At 36.8% G+C, this 14,480-nt stretch overlaps 2 protein-coding genes across 5 annotated transcripts; both read right to left on the reverse strand.

The window, feature by feature from the left end:
• Positions 1-22: 22 nt before the first annotated feature.
• On the reverse strand, positions 23-11,403 carry LOC114515804 (regulator of G-protein signaling 12-like). Of its 4 annotated transcripts, none has more exons than XM_028535113.1 (17): positions 11,231-11,403; positions 9,232-10,959; positions 6,782-6,809; positions 6,535-6,683; positions 6,238-6,324; positions 5,995-6,141; positions 5,740-5,898; positions 5,334-5,417; positions 4,883-4,982; positions 4,648-4,680; positions 4,372-4,469; positions 4,107-4,286; positions 3,889-3,971; positions 3,688-3,811; positions 3,429-3,519; positions 2,804-3,154; positions 23-1,301 (listed from the first exon to the last, which is right to left on the reverse strand). In XM_028535113.1, exons 2-17 carry the CDS (start codon positions 10,852-10,854, stop codon positions 166-168), a joined length of 4,473 nt encoding a protein of 1,490 aa, XP_028390914.1. In that variant the 5' UTR covers positions 10,855-10,959; positions 11,231-11,403; the 3' UTR covers positions 23-165. The 4 variants fall into 4 exon arrangements, with proteins under 4 accessions (XP_028390914.1, XP_028390913.1, XP_028390915.1 ...); XM_028535112.1 differs by having other exon boundaries at positions 9,232-11,008; XM_028535115.1 differs by lacking the exon at positions 23-1,301 and adding an exon at positions 2,115-2,329 and having other exon boundaries at positions 9,232-11,366.
• A 375-nt stretch (positions 11,404-11,778) lies between these two features.
• Positions 11,779-14,384, reverse strand: LOC114515805 (E3 ubiquitin-protein transferase MAEA-like). Its single transcript, XM_028535117.1, has 9 exons — positions 14,307-14,384; positions 13,913-14,098; positions 13,497-13,700; positions 13,302-13,424; positions 13,150-13,226; positions 12,912-13,020; positions 12,682-12,815; positions 12,399-12,588; positions 11,779-12,151 (listed from the first exon to the last, which is right to left on the reverse strand). The coding sequence occupies exons 1-9, from the start codon at positions 14,343-14,345 to the stop codon at positions 12,050-12,052; spliced, it is 1,164 nt and encodes a 387-aa protein (XP_028390918.1). The 5' UTR covers positions 14,346-14,384; the 3' UTR covers positions 11,779-12,049.
• Between the last annotated feature and the right edge of the window lie 96 nt (positions 14,385-14,480).

The following is a 14,480-nucleotide window of genomic DNA, read 5'->3' on the forward strand; positions in this document are numbered from 1 at the left end:
ATTTACACAATATAATATTAAGATATTATTTTACAGGACATGATTGGTCATATTTGTTACAGATTATATCTGGAAAATAAGATTTGTAGAAATTTCATTTTAGATTCTTGTTAAAATAATTCTTTGAAGTTATTCGTGAACGTTCTCCAGCGTGTTCACGTAACTTCACACAAACGTGACACGGACATTCACCTCCTCGTTCTTTTGTTCACTCGCTTCCCAACAAACTCGGGGTTCGACGGCGCGTTCATTGATCGCGGAGTTTGTTTGGCCGAGGTGCTCTGCCGTGGAATAGGAGTTTCCAGGGGGGATAAACAAAGGACACTTTAAAGGGGTGCCATTTCTTGGGGACGAAGTGTCAGGAGGAGGATCTTGCTCCGGGGTTAATTGGGAAAATAATCGCGAAGGTTTTAGTTCATCTCGTAAAAAGGAATTATCAAGTATCGCTCCACGATCGTTACCCGAAGTTAAATCGCGAGCTGCAGACTGCTCGGCGAGCGTGCGCACATGCCGTCTAGCGGTCGCCATATTCTCGCAAAAATACGGACCCTCCGAAACCGCGCGATCACGGAGAGGTACGACACTTCCCGACACGGCAAAGCGATCAGCGTTCGTTATTCCTTTAGGAATAATCACTTCGGTTTTTTGAAAATTTCCACCTTCGTCATCGGTCGTGCTTTCGTACCCCGCGTCTCCTGAACGATCCATTTTATTTGACGCACGCATGCGATTCTTGTTCAATGTGTTGGAGACCCAAACCACCTCAGTGTTGTTATTTAACGACGTTTCGCTTTCATAATGATAGCGATTCCGAGTTCTAAGTTCACTGACGCCTGCTGGATCATAACAGCGGTCATCAGGATGAGTATACGGCAAAGATCCTGCTCGTAAGCGGCCAGCGGTTTCATTTTGTGTACTCTTGAAAAATCGCTTCCGATCTATGGTCTGAGTTTCAGTGACCGTTTCAATGTGAACCTTTGCGCGGCCTTGGGCCGAACCTGACCAATTTCGTGTAAATCTTGAGAGAGTTTCGCGGGAACCCTCGTTGATAACTTTTGGTCGAGATTCTCGTAGTTTATTCACCCAAGTAGCGTAACTGGGGGGCGACGACGTTGTTTTCTGCAATGGCTGATGTACTGACCGGGGGGAGGGAACGCCAACTGAAAAAGGACTGGGTTTCGTCTTTGATGGTACATCGTGAGTTTTCAGGAAATCTGGTAGTTGGATTTTTTTATGATCGAGGAGCCCGCGTTGATCGTCCATGCGGCTGTTCTGGGAGCGGTGAAGGAGAACAAAAAATTCTGGAATAGGAAGATCGCGGTGGTAAATATATACAAAAAGGAATGTTGATGGATATCTGATGTTTCATGAATCAGTATCCACCAAAGTATGTTAGTAACCCAGAAATCAATCGTAATTACAGTTGGAAAATAGTAATTAAAAGCGCTGAATCAATAATCAATAGCAAATCAACGCAATCAATTGATTAATCATCAGCGTAATCTATTATTGATCAATCGCAAACCAATGCAATCAAATGTTAATCAATAGCAAATCAACGCAATCAATTGATTAATCATCAGCGTAATCTATTATTGATCAATCGCAAACCAATGCAATCAAATGTTAATCAATAGCAAATCAACGCAATCAATTGATTACTCATCAGCGTAATCTATTATTGATCAATCACAAACCAATGCAATCAAATGTTAATCAATAACAAATCAACGCAATCAATTGATTAATCATCAGCGTAATCTATTATTGATCAATCGCAAACCAATGCAATCAAATGTTAATCAATAGCAAATCAACGCAATCAATTGATTAATCATCAGCGTAATCTATTATTGATCAATCACAAACCAATGCAATCAAATGTTAATCAATAGCAAATCAACGCAATCAATTGATTACTCATCAGCGTAATCTATTATTGATCAATCACAAACCAATGCAATCAAATGTTAATCAATAACAAATCAGCGTAATCATTTGTTAATCAATAGCAAATCAACCTCGCATGGTCAAATATCACAGACCCTACTTATAAACAAAAATTCAATTAATAAATTAGTGACTGAATATTATTAGCAACACATTTATTACAAGTCATTAGTGGAATAAATTATTATTAGTATAAATTACATCGTTATTAATAATTAGGAACATTAATGATTATTGGAATCAAATTTAAACGACTTTCTATTTCTATACAAGAGAAAGTTATTTTACAATATTTTATATCTTTCTTATGATAGTTTGCTGGAAGTAAGTTACAAGAACGATAAAATTTTCTTCACAATAAATAGTTACCCATCGAAATCTAAACAAAGCAGGAAATAGATTATCAACGGCAATTTAAAAACATAAATATGATCAAATACCAGCGACTCTTCAACATTATAAACGAAAGTACATACAGGTATTTATATAATACTTCGCAAAAAGGCTCAATCGCTTTTGAAATTGAAGAAAAATTTGCTTGTCATCAGGATTGGTTAAAAAGTACGTCTATGTAGATACCATAGCCACTTGTCCTAATCCTATCAATCAAACTGATAGCCTTATCATGTTGGAGTTTGCTTTGTATGTTTTGATCGGTGTGTAAAGCCAAACAAGCCAGCCTTGTCGCAAAGGAGTAAACTGCAGTTTCACCGTATCGTTTTTTAGAGTCTGGTATATTTGTTTAATCAAATGAAAGATATAAAAGATTGAAAAATAACTTTTTTAAATGTGTTTTAGGAGTGGATAAATGAACGGATAAGAATCAACGAGGTAAAGCATCGAGATAACCTACCTTCAGTATTTTTCTTGTCTTCTTGAAGGTATGTGCGAAATGTTGATGTACTTTGTGTCACGCTTCGAACACTTCTCTTCGTTTTCCGAAACAATGCTGGACTCCGCGAGATTTTATCCTGGCCAGCTACAGTGAGAGCTTCTCGACTGCCGGAGGACTGCAACTTAACGACGGGGACAAAAACGCCCGTATCATCAAAACGAAACCCCGACATTGACTGACGTTTACCTGTCATGATTCCTTCAAATACCTTGTGATCGATCGCCGTTATCGACTTGGTTGGACTGTTTTGAGCGTACGCTTTTGCAAGATGTTCTTTAGCAGTCAACGCTGGTTTCACACTGCTTGGAACTGGATAAAAATACGAACAACAACTGTACAAAACTATCCAGAAACTATCGAGTAAAAATCGTTGATAATTGTTAGGCTCATGTATGAACCTTGATGCCTACAGACCGAGGCATTTGGACACAAAATGGATTATCTTAAGGCCGAGTTATCTTATTGAAATAATCTTATTTACTGAAGAGAGGTTTATTACCTCCAAACTATCCTCCGAAGGGGATCTGTGAGGGCAACATTTCATCACTAAGATTAGAATAATGCTAAGCAAGAAAGTCCTTACTGCTACTGACTGATTTTTCCCTCACAATCACGTGTTGTCGATGAAGAAGCGACACTGAGGCACTGGTGCTGAGAGGCTCGTTGCTCGTGCGCTAAAATTGACAAGGAAGATTTTTAATCACGTGTCATATCTTTGGTTTCAGAACTCCCTCAAACAAACAAACAAGTTACAATCGAATCTTTGTCTCTGGCATTTCCTAGTGTCTCACAGCATTGACTTACTTCCAGAGAAGGTCTGTTCGGCTATCATTGTGACTTACCAGATAAATGTCGTGTTCTTTTATATCCAGACCAGATTGCTGAAGAATCGGTTCTAAAATTTCTTCAATGCTCTTTTCCTCGTCAGCCTGGATGCCAATGGTCCGATCTTTAGGAAGCTCTAGCCTGAGGAATGAATAAACCATTTGATTCAAACACATTATTTTGAAACACATTATTTCCGTATAGAATTTGTGCTGTACCTGAAAAGGATTTTCTGCTTCAGAATAATTTCCTTGTTGATAAATCGAGTGAGCTTTTTCTGAAGATCTTCTTTTGTCAATTTCTACAAGAACATGGTGAAAGAGAGTCATTACAATAAGAGACCGGCCGTAAATTGAGCTTAAGTATTGAGCTTAAGATAACAGTAATAAATCATCAGACTTCATGCTCTCAGAAGAAGGCACTCATCAGAGCTTACCCTATCAGCGAGATATACATCTAGGGACGGTAGAGAATATTCCTTGTTTTCGCATAACTTTGATAGACCCTCTTTTAAACTTCGTGTACTTTTGCAGAATAGATACATGAGCGAGCTGTCTGGTAAAATAACTTTACATGACGGTGGAGCTTGTTCTTTGCCGTCAGAATCATTGAGGGCCTGTAACAGATGAACGGTAAAGATCGTTATTTTGGGCCGTCACGTGACGGTCCTCTTAAAAGACAGACTACCAGTGAAAATTCACCTCATCTGAGTTGGTGATGTTGGATGAAAATACTGAGTCAGATAGCGATGACAGAGAGCTTCTTGTGCTGCTGGCTTGACTGTCAGAACTGCGATTTGCTGAAGAAAATGAATCGTAAAAGATTAAGAATATAAGGAAGAAGCTACTGAAACCAATGTGGATTGGCTTTGTGGACATGTCAAAATAACTAACCCAAGAACTCAAATTATTGTGGCGATGCAAACTTATTCATATCAAATTTGAATAAACCCACTATCTTAGCAAGATTATACTTACTATGTCGTTTAGGTTGGTCACTTTTCAATCTCCCTAGATGAAATATTAAAAGAAAATGAAGAATCTCGTATAGACCTCAGGAATGTTCAACGATAAAATAAATTAATTAAAGAGAAAAGAGTTGAAGATCGACTTAAAACAACAACAATGAACTATAATATGTAAGTTAGCGTTCACGAGTTCAGACTGTCTGTAGAGTGAACGTTCTGTTGTGAAAATGAATGAAAGCGACTACCTCGCCAAGGAAGAATCGATTTCTTTTTACTATCGTCAGTCTCGATGCTTGTTTGTGATTTCGGGGCTGCCTTTCGACCTTTTCCTTTTGTGCTGCTGAACTAAACAATGTCAAAAGTCACTGTGATAAAAAATGATGAAAGAAAAAGATGTTTGTGTTGGTCCTGCGGACGAGGCTATCAAGTTATTTAGAATTTAAATTGGAGTTATAAGATTTAGTTGTTGAATTTCGGACGTCCCAACTCGAAAGTAGGATTTACAGACTAAAAGATCGTTTATTTCAAGCTCAACAATTTAGACACACACATTTGACTATTTATTTCTTAAAGTATAGTTATTAATGGTGTGGAAAGAGACGACGTTTGGTTAATCATTAATGTTGAAATAAATACATGGTTTGGTTTACTAAAAGATTACAGTTCATATCGTTTAGTATTTTATTATTAAGTTACCTTAGGCGAGTGATGAATATTAAGATCATCGTCCTTGAGACAGTCATCAATTTCAAGGTCACCACATTGTAATGTAAGTTTCACCTGGTAATATTTGACAATCAAGGCAGCGTAATTTATGGTTTTTACCGTTTATTCATAGATATTTAATTTAATGGTTATGATATTTTGTGTCAGGCAGTAATTTAAAGATATTATAGTAAAACTGAGCTACATTTGAGCCTTCAGTAATGTAATCTCTCACATATTTATTCCCGTTTCATCTAAATACTTCCAACAACATACTTCATTCAGATTACTGCTATACGAGTTCAAACGCGGAGAGTTACGTGATGTTTGATTGGCTGGTTTGTTTTGTGAGGCCAATCAAACCTCGTGTAACATATTACTTCAGTTCTCAACTCACCATTCTCTTCAAAGTACTCGTTCCCTCCTCTTCTTCCTTCTTTTCCTCTTGGCTCACAACTGGCAATGGCTTCCCCTCCATCTCACACACAACACATTGACGGTAAAGCTCGGATTTTAAAAACCGCGCATAACTGTCGAACTTCATTAAAGTATAAACCTATGAAAGCGATAAAAGCATGGACCTTCAAAATGCCGGAAATCGATGGAATACGAGAATGACAAGAAAGCTGAAGTTGGGATTAAAACAATCTACCTGATACTGCAGAGATGAGAACAACTCTGAAGATGGTGTTTCTAGATTACCCTCAACATCTTTGATCGCTGTTGAGTCAACGTTCACTGGTAAACTCGCGCAGGGTTTTAGATGTTCTTCATAGATCTCTTTAGCTTTACTCGTCAGCTTTGTGGATGAGAATGGAAAGTTAGCACCTTGAGTGACCTCATACAAGACTGTTGACTTAATGAGACTTAAACAAAAAACAAATTTGTCACCAACCTCCTTCTCATCCTCAAGAGTCTTGAATTTCTCACACGCTAACCAGAATATCAAATTCTCTTCACTGAATTCCTTCTTCAGAAAACTCTAAAAAAAGAATGAAACTTGACAGTTGAACGACTAAGGAAATCAGGAGATCAAGAACGACCAATCACCCACACTCAATTCCACACAATGATGTGGAAAAAACGCCTGTTGCCTGCACTGCCTGTAAATGATCGTGCTCAGGAAATGTTCTTTTTTCGTTTGAATATATCAGAGAATTTGTTATTCGTTACATGTCTATCATTATCATACCCTGAAAACGTCTAAACCAGTTTTGTCTTCCAACAGGCGATCAAAAGAAACCGCCCATCTTGCAACCTTTCCCTCAGCACGAGGTTTGATCGTGTTTCCAGCAAGCACAGTTGATGATGATGCATGGTAAAGTTGACGAACTCCATTACCTAGAGAAGAATGATAGCAGAAGAAAATAAAATTTGTGCTTGTTATTTCAAAGGCTGAAGTCAACGGTCTTGTTTCCTTGGTATAAAACATATCTTACCAATCTGTAAGTCTTGAGAATTATAGCACTATACAAAGATACAACAATAAAACTTGTAAGAATATTTCCATATATTCATTAAAATCCGCCAAAAATTACCGTCCTAAGGACGTTGGAATTATTTTCATACAATCATTTTGGCTGCGTCCATCATTATCAATTTACGAAGCTCACACAAATTGTCAGAGTAACAGAAACTCTTCAAAATATTCATTTTCTTTGTTTTGACAGAAGAAACGAGTTTTTACCGAACCGTGTCCTTTTTTTCCATTTTCTATCGTCAAGTATTAGTGACAATCCCAGTCACTCTACTTACTGTGATTTTAAAGTGGTCTATCTCTGCAGGGAACCTTAAAAAAAGCGAGCTTTAAAAATTATCCTGCTGTTGTGACTTGGACGACAGAGATCTATGCTAAGCTTACAGCTATTCAAATAAACACAAAAGGAAGTGTGTGTTGTGTATACGCAAGGAGCAGTTGCAATGGAATCTGTTTCAACCTCTTTACATAAGAACATTTTGGCGTACATGCTTAAAAAGGTTTTGGTATGGATGCTATTTTATAGCGCCGGACTAACTTTTTCACATTTCGCTAAGCTGAAAGAAGCTCTATACGCATGTACTATACGTTTTGGACAAAGCTAGCCAGGATTGGAACTGTAGAGACCATTATTATCTAGCATATATCTAAAGCCAAGGATTAATACGATGACAGATTAATTATGTGATTATGTTGTCACCAAACGAATATAGATTTTTCGAATTCAGCAGGCAGATTAGTTTATTTTATGAGCCTTCGACGTAACTTACAATCTATTGCTAAATTAAATGAATATAGTCGATGACGGGAAATTTAAAATGACACAGATCAATGCAAAATTAAAACGCATATTGACGGATGAAAAATGTAACAGAATGTAACAAATTACTGTCCCTTTAAAAACGAACAAATTCTTGTTACAGGTGTACTGTATATATTCTTAAAACATCGCACAGCGATCGCTTTATTCTTTCATACAAATGCTGTTGAACCGAGCGAGGAAAGTATACTTGAAACTAAATCTCTATTTTGCATGAAGTTGTTCTTCATTTTAAATATTAATTTCAATTTATTCTGAGATGCAATTACGGAAAAACATTTGGGTTTTAATTTGCTTCTAAAAATATATGCAAACACGCTCTTTTATACGTGACGATTCCGGGTTTTGGCCTATCAATAATGTATAATTTAAACCGCTTCCTTGCAGCTTACGCATTTAGCTATTTAAGTATTTAAGCGATTTTTGTATGGATAAGACAATACAAAATAAGAAGACGACACTTGACATTTTCAAGTAACCTATTCAAATTCAGGAAATATTTGACTATTAAGAGGTGCATTTTTAAGTGCCATCAGGTAATTATCAGGAAGTAATGACTTATTCAGTAGGTAGGAATATAGCAAATTTATTAGCTTCCCAATGGCATAAACATAAAAAAAATAATTCCACTCTGGGCATTTTTTCGATAACTGGTTGCTAAGGAGAGTTTACAGAAGAAATATATCTGTGAAAATGCATAGGAAACAGCACTATCTTACATTTATCATAATATGGATCAAGACCAATTAACAATTAGCAGACCTTGACTTAATGCTATAGCTACTTTACTGTGTTTGAATACTACAAAACATGGCTTTAGAGTTCTGTGAAAAATTGAAAGCACTTTAAGGCCCAGTGGAATGCTAACTGATTTAATGATATAATTGCCAAATTACGAGTTGCTAATTAATTTCATATCTGGACATGTTTAATAAAACATTGTGTCTTATTTTAAAGCAAGAGTGTACATAGTTTAGTAAGCAGTGATCATTCAATAGGGTAAACTAGTATTATTAGTGGTATAATTTTACTCCAGTATTCAATGGGCAAAACATGAAATATTCACTTGCACCACCATATGTCAAGGATATTTTGATAGGATAATGTTACAGGTTAAATTGAATGACATTAAACCTCATACAATATATTCCTAAAAAGTTTGAAACTATACAACATTCTAATTTCACAATGTTTAATTTATGGTAGGAATTTCAGTATGAAATCTATAGGACTGATTTTTTTCCTAATGAAAAGGAATTCTCATATTAGCAATCTTACAGATTTGCATTGCTTACCCACTGTTTATTTAGGAATGATGCATCATAAAAAGCAACTAATCTAAGCAAGGGTATCTAAGAGTTAAAAAGGAAATCCTATACACCTTCTATTTTGACATTTACAGAATGAACACTTATAAATTAGGCCAGTTATCTAGGTATGGGATGCACTCTCAATTTCTGACCAATGGCTATTCTTGGCTGGTGGGGGAAACAACTCAAACAAGGCAATAAGACAAATTAGGATAAGTAATGGCCTTGTCCTATGATTGTGACAGTCTGATGTTTGAATGACATTAAAGAATAATACCTTACCTCAACTGTTTGTGTTGCAGCCACCACAGCAGCAGCTGCTGCTTGGGCTTGTAGTGCATTCTTCACATTACTAGCAAGAGAATGTGACCGTTGATGAATCAGTGTCTTATGACCAGTTCTTGAAACCTTTCCATGTTCATGAGGTTTGAAAAACTCTCTGCCAGCCATGTTGGTGTTCTCTGCACTTGATGTTGTAATGCTGTTGTTATGATGTGATGTGTGAATTGTAGAACCAGATTGCTGGATAGTTACTGCCTGCTCTTTACCACAAATCTCTAAGTTGTAATCTTCTTTATTACGATAATCTGTTTCCTTATCTTTCATACTAGCCTCACTGTGTAAAGGTAGTAAATAAAGACACAGAATTTGCTTGGCTTCCTTTCCATCCTGCTGTGACTTTATATGACCGTCCAATAAAGAACACAAATGATCACTTTTAATTAATTCCTGAGGGGTAATAACCCCTAATTCCCGCAAAATTTCAACTTCGGTCCCATAGGAATTTACGTTGGAATAGTCAAAGTTCGTGGACGCGATTTGCGTCAAAGATCGTTGTAAAATATCTTGGAGCGCGTTCAGGATTGTGTTGCTTGACGTAGGGAAGGATCGCTGACAGCTTCCGGTCGTGGGGTCACACGGCAGCTGAAAACTATCCATCAATATTTTGTGGTTTTCATGACGGACAAAGCAGGGTTTGATCACAAATACATGACAAGAACAATTTAAGTTGCAATCTGATGTAATTGCAACATCGTTATCGATCGACTCGTTCGAAGCATTCGAATTTAAATCCGCTGTAAAAAGAGCGAAAATTTGTTTGTTCTCACGGCAAATGCCAAAGTATACTAAGGAATTTAGGGAGCTCATCATAATGATTTGTTTGCTTGAATTCCTGACATAGATTCCCGAAGAACCGATCTCTAATAAAACCCACACTGAAGAGCTCTTTTTCACGTGCAGATGTGTAACAGAACCCATAGAACAATTTGTTATCATGGGTCGTTTTATCGAGCCCAAATACCCCACTAGAACTTTCAGGGAAGGCGATTTTTTGGACAAACCATTGTTCAATTTTAAATTAAGTGTTATAGGTGATGAAATATCGGCAGTCAGAATGGTATTTGTGCTTGTTCTGACCGGCGAAAAGTTCGCTTTTAAGTCTTCATCACTTGCAACATCGTAGCCATGTAATACAGTCAGGTCGGGACCTTTCTGCTTTGTTGATGTCTGAACGTCCGGTTCCTTTAAACCTTCGACTATGCGATCGACGGCATGCGACAAATCGTTGCAATTCCTTGTACGCAAGTCTTCGGATACAGACCTGTGAACATTATGACCCGATTTCAAAGTTTTGGCCCCTAAAAGTCTACGAATTCTTAGCTCAGTGACTCCGTCGCTACCGGGTGTAATAAAAGTCGCTACACAATTATGTTTTAAATCTTCAACATTGACTCCATTCACTTCAATAAGTTCATCGCCCTCTCGAATACCTGCTTTTTCCGCTGGGCTGCCATGTTGAATTTTCACAAGTTGACAAGGATATTGACCGATCAGAGTGAAGCCAAATCGATCGTCGCCATCAGTAAGGACACGAAACACTTTAGTTCCATGTTTGGTACTCATTTTTTGTCTCCATATTATAAGTACAGTAACCCAGCTTCCATCACACTCGAATAACTCTTTTAAAGTGTTGCGGATATTGCTGGATGACTTCGTAGTGACACGCCACTATGAAGGGCGAAAATATATCGAATGAAACAATCGACGCTTTGACCACCTTTGAAGGGATATTGAATTCAGGCTTTTAAAGTAGTTCGTGAGATTTTGCGACGATAACAGCAACAAGCAAACGGCTAGTTTATAGTCATTTAAATCGCCAGCATGCCCTAATACAAACAAAATATTCAGCTGTTCTTTTGCCAACAAAAGCCAATATCGCGTCTTTGTCAGAGGTCAAGATATATTATAGTAGGTTTTTTACACGTGAATAAATATTTACCGCTTGATTTTTGTCACTCTAGGAAGATTCTTGAACTATTTTTTTATAAAGGCCAACAGATTTTTCAACTCCTCCAATAGTACCCCCTACTCGATTTCCGAGGCCAGGAAGAAAAACCGTTGACAGATTTGGATGAAGATTTCAAAAATTGTTGTGCATAATAATCGACAATAATCGACGCTTCTTGACTAACTTGAGATTCAAGAATTAATATTTCGATATTAATAAAGCGGCCTCACAACTTTATAATTGCTCTTTCAAACGTCTTTTAAATATTGACAAAAATCAAAACATTGTCGTTGCCAGAATATATCTGAATAGGCTTTGAGCTGCGAAAGTATTTCGAAAATATTCATGAAATTTGATCGATCCTTCAAAAATATGTGAATAATAATATGCATGGGTTTAAATCTGGGGACTTCCGCTAAATCCTTCCAGGCCAAAAAGAATTGATAAAATATACTTTTATAGAACGATGAACCATTGCAAAAGTAAACTCTCGTGAGAATAGCGCCATAAACAAAGATTTCACAATAAAATATATTTACATTTTTAATCCAGGTTACAGGCAATTTGAGAGCAAAGGAAAGAAACACTGTATGATCTATAGTGCTACTATCCAGTTTCTTTAGATATATACAATGTAATTTTTTTTAAATCTTTGCATGCAACTATGAGTTCTGAGGAACTATCTGAGATGATGCATTACTTTGTCATGCCTTGTAAGATGAAAATATGTTGAATATTAAGAGTCACAACATTCTTTCTTTTCCAACAGTAATCCTCCAAAAAGTGTTGTATTCACTCTGACATTGATCTTTACATGACAAACACCTTTTCAGCTTCTTCCATTTTAAATTGTTCCTTAGTTTTTACGCAGGTCACAATGTCATTGTTGTTCTTTGCCATAGCAAGAAGAGACTGCGAGGAAAATAGAGAAGAAATTGAAAAAATATCAATTGCTATCAAAGATTTCATTGGCACAAAATATATAGGTTAAATGACATTAATTTTTTTAACTGATTAATATCATTGTTTGCTTAGGAGAAACCGGTTTCAAGTACTATCTAAACATTTTAAGGAAGCACTTAAAAGAATGAATATTTAGCAGTAGTTCTGTCCTATCTCACTTATCCTCTTTCACTGCTATTATCTTAATATTACTCACATTTTCCCCATAAACATATCCATTTGGTAAAACCATAGGGGGGTTATTTTCATTCATTACTTCACCAGAGATTGGACAGACCAATCTTGACTGAGCACAGTGTGAATATGGTAGAGTGCTTGCTAACTCAAATAGTTGTTTTGAACATACAGGGCACTCAGTACTTGTGTGACCATCTATACCACAATGTCTGAACAATTGTTAAGAAAACTCTCTTGTACTATGTGATATTTCTCAGGAATAACTTCACTCATATCACCTTTTTACATTTCTTAAAGGATACGGTGTTTTAAGAGCAGACAAACCAGTCTGTAATGTCACTGATAATGTTGACTCAGAGCTCAAATGATGCAAAGCAAAGTTATCTCTCTTAAATTGCTTCGCAAGCTCATTCCATCTGTTTATGTCGAAAAAATCCTGGAAAACAATGGTATATGGAAACGTCATCAATAAATCTTTACATTCCTGGGGGAAATGAGTTCACAAATGGCAACAGATGGATGTAATAGATACCTTGTATTTATCACAAACTGTTTCTGGTCGAAAGGCCAACAGCGCCATAATCTTCCGTAGCTCCTCGGGAGGTGTAACATCAACACTGCCGAAATGTTTACGAGCATACCTGAAAACGAGAATCATCAAGAACAGTTATTCATTTTAAGTAAATTTATATTTACAAACTTTATCTCACATGATTTATATACAAACACAATTTAAAAAAGTCAATCATATTCAGAAGAAGAACAAGTACCTAACTGCCTCTTGTCTCTCATTTGCTCGGATAAATTCAATAAATTCTTGTGTTCTCACATTGAACTCTAGTGTACTCTTGAAAAAGAAACATTAGAAAATCATTATAACACAAATATTTGTACACTCTGATGTCAGACAGGAAAAACATACCTTCAACTTTCTTAGCCTTGATTTGTGTTCATGGCACCATGTCAAGCATGGTGTTGCATTATGATCCTCCAGTGCTTTTTCTACTTTATTTGCTGTCACAAACAAATCAACATCTACCAGTTCCTATGAAAAAACACAGATGCTCTGGCTTCCAGTTCTATTTGCAACAACTAAAACTTTTTGAGAATTGAATACCTCAATTTGTGCATCTCTTGCCAATCTCCCAGCGCTCTCATAATATCCAGCTCTTAGCAGATGATCAACAAGCATTCTATCGAGGCGTTTCTTTTTCCATAAAAGCATGGAACCCTTTCCCTCATCTGTGTGCTCTTTGAGATGATCCAGGCGGGTGTGAAGATGGTTGGTGCACTTCTCTTCAGCAGAGACACATTCCTCAGCCTGAAAGCAATTATTGAAACTATTTTAGTATTTCCAGCTTAGAAGGGTAACAAAAGCTAGTTTTTTAGTTTAAGAGAATTACCAGTTAAGGTTTTATGGCCTCAATGAATGAAATCTACCATAGGTAGCCCAGAAATCTACACACAGAAAAGCTGACCATATCGAAGGCTGAGTACAAACAGATTTCTGGGCTACCTATGAATCCACATTACCTTTCGCTTCAAGACCTGTAACTCTTCAATGACCCGATCAAGAATACCAGTGACATCAGAGACTTTGACTGACTCTTTCTTAACAATGTTTGACAGATCTGAATTAGCAGTCAAGACATGAGAGACCTCACGATCGATAATTTTTTGCGCAGTTCTGAACTTTTTATTCAAAACCTCGTACGGAACCTAGAGAAGAAACAATTTAGACGCATTCTTGCATAAACGTTTTCGATGCAATTAAACAATGAATGATAACTGTCACATACTTCTTATTTGACCCTGCAAATAAGTAGCCCGGACGATTCTTTTTACATATCTCAGAAATACCTTATATCATCTAATGTATTTTAGCCTTTTTACGACTTTTCAAAGGATACAAAAGTGAAATATTTACCTTCAAAGTTGAGTATTCAAGTGTTTTTACATCAGCCATTTTTTATCATTCACTCTCAGGCCTTCGAGTTAATCACGCTTCTCTCAGTTCTCTGGCTGTCACTCGTAGGGGATTTTCCCTACGGTGGGGGATAAATAAGTATTGTTGAGGATCCACCTACGGGAACACAGGTAT

Source organism: Dendronephthya gigantea, unplaced genomic scaffold (genome assembly GCF_004324835.1).
Source record: "Dendronephthya gigantea isolate DGI-Jeju-01 unplaced genomic scaffold, DenGig_1.0 000005F, whole genome shotgun sequence".
Lineage (NCBI taxonomy): Eukaryota > Metazoa > Cnidaria > Anthozoa > Malacalcyonacea > Nephtheidae > Dendronephthya > Dendronephthya gigantea.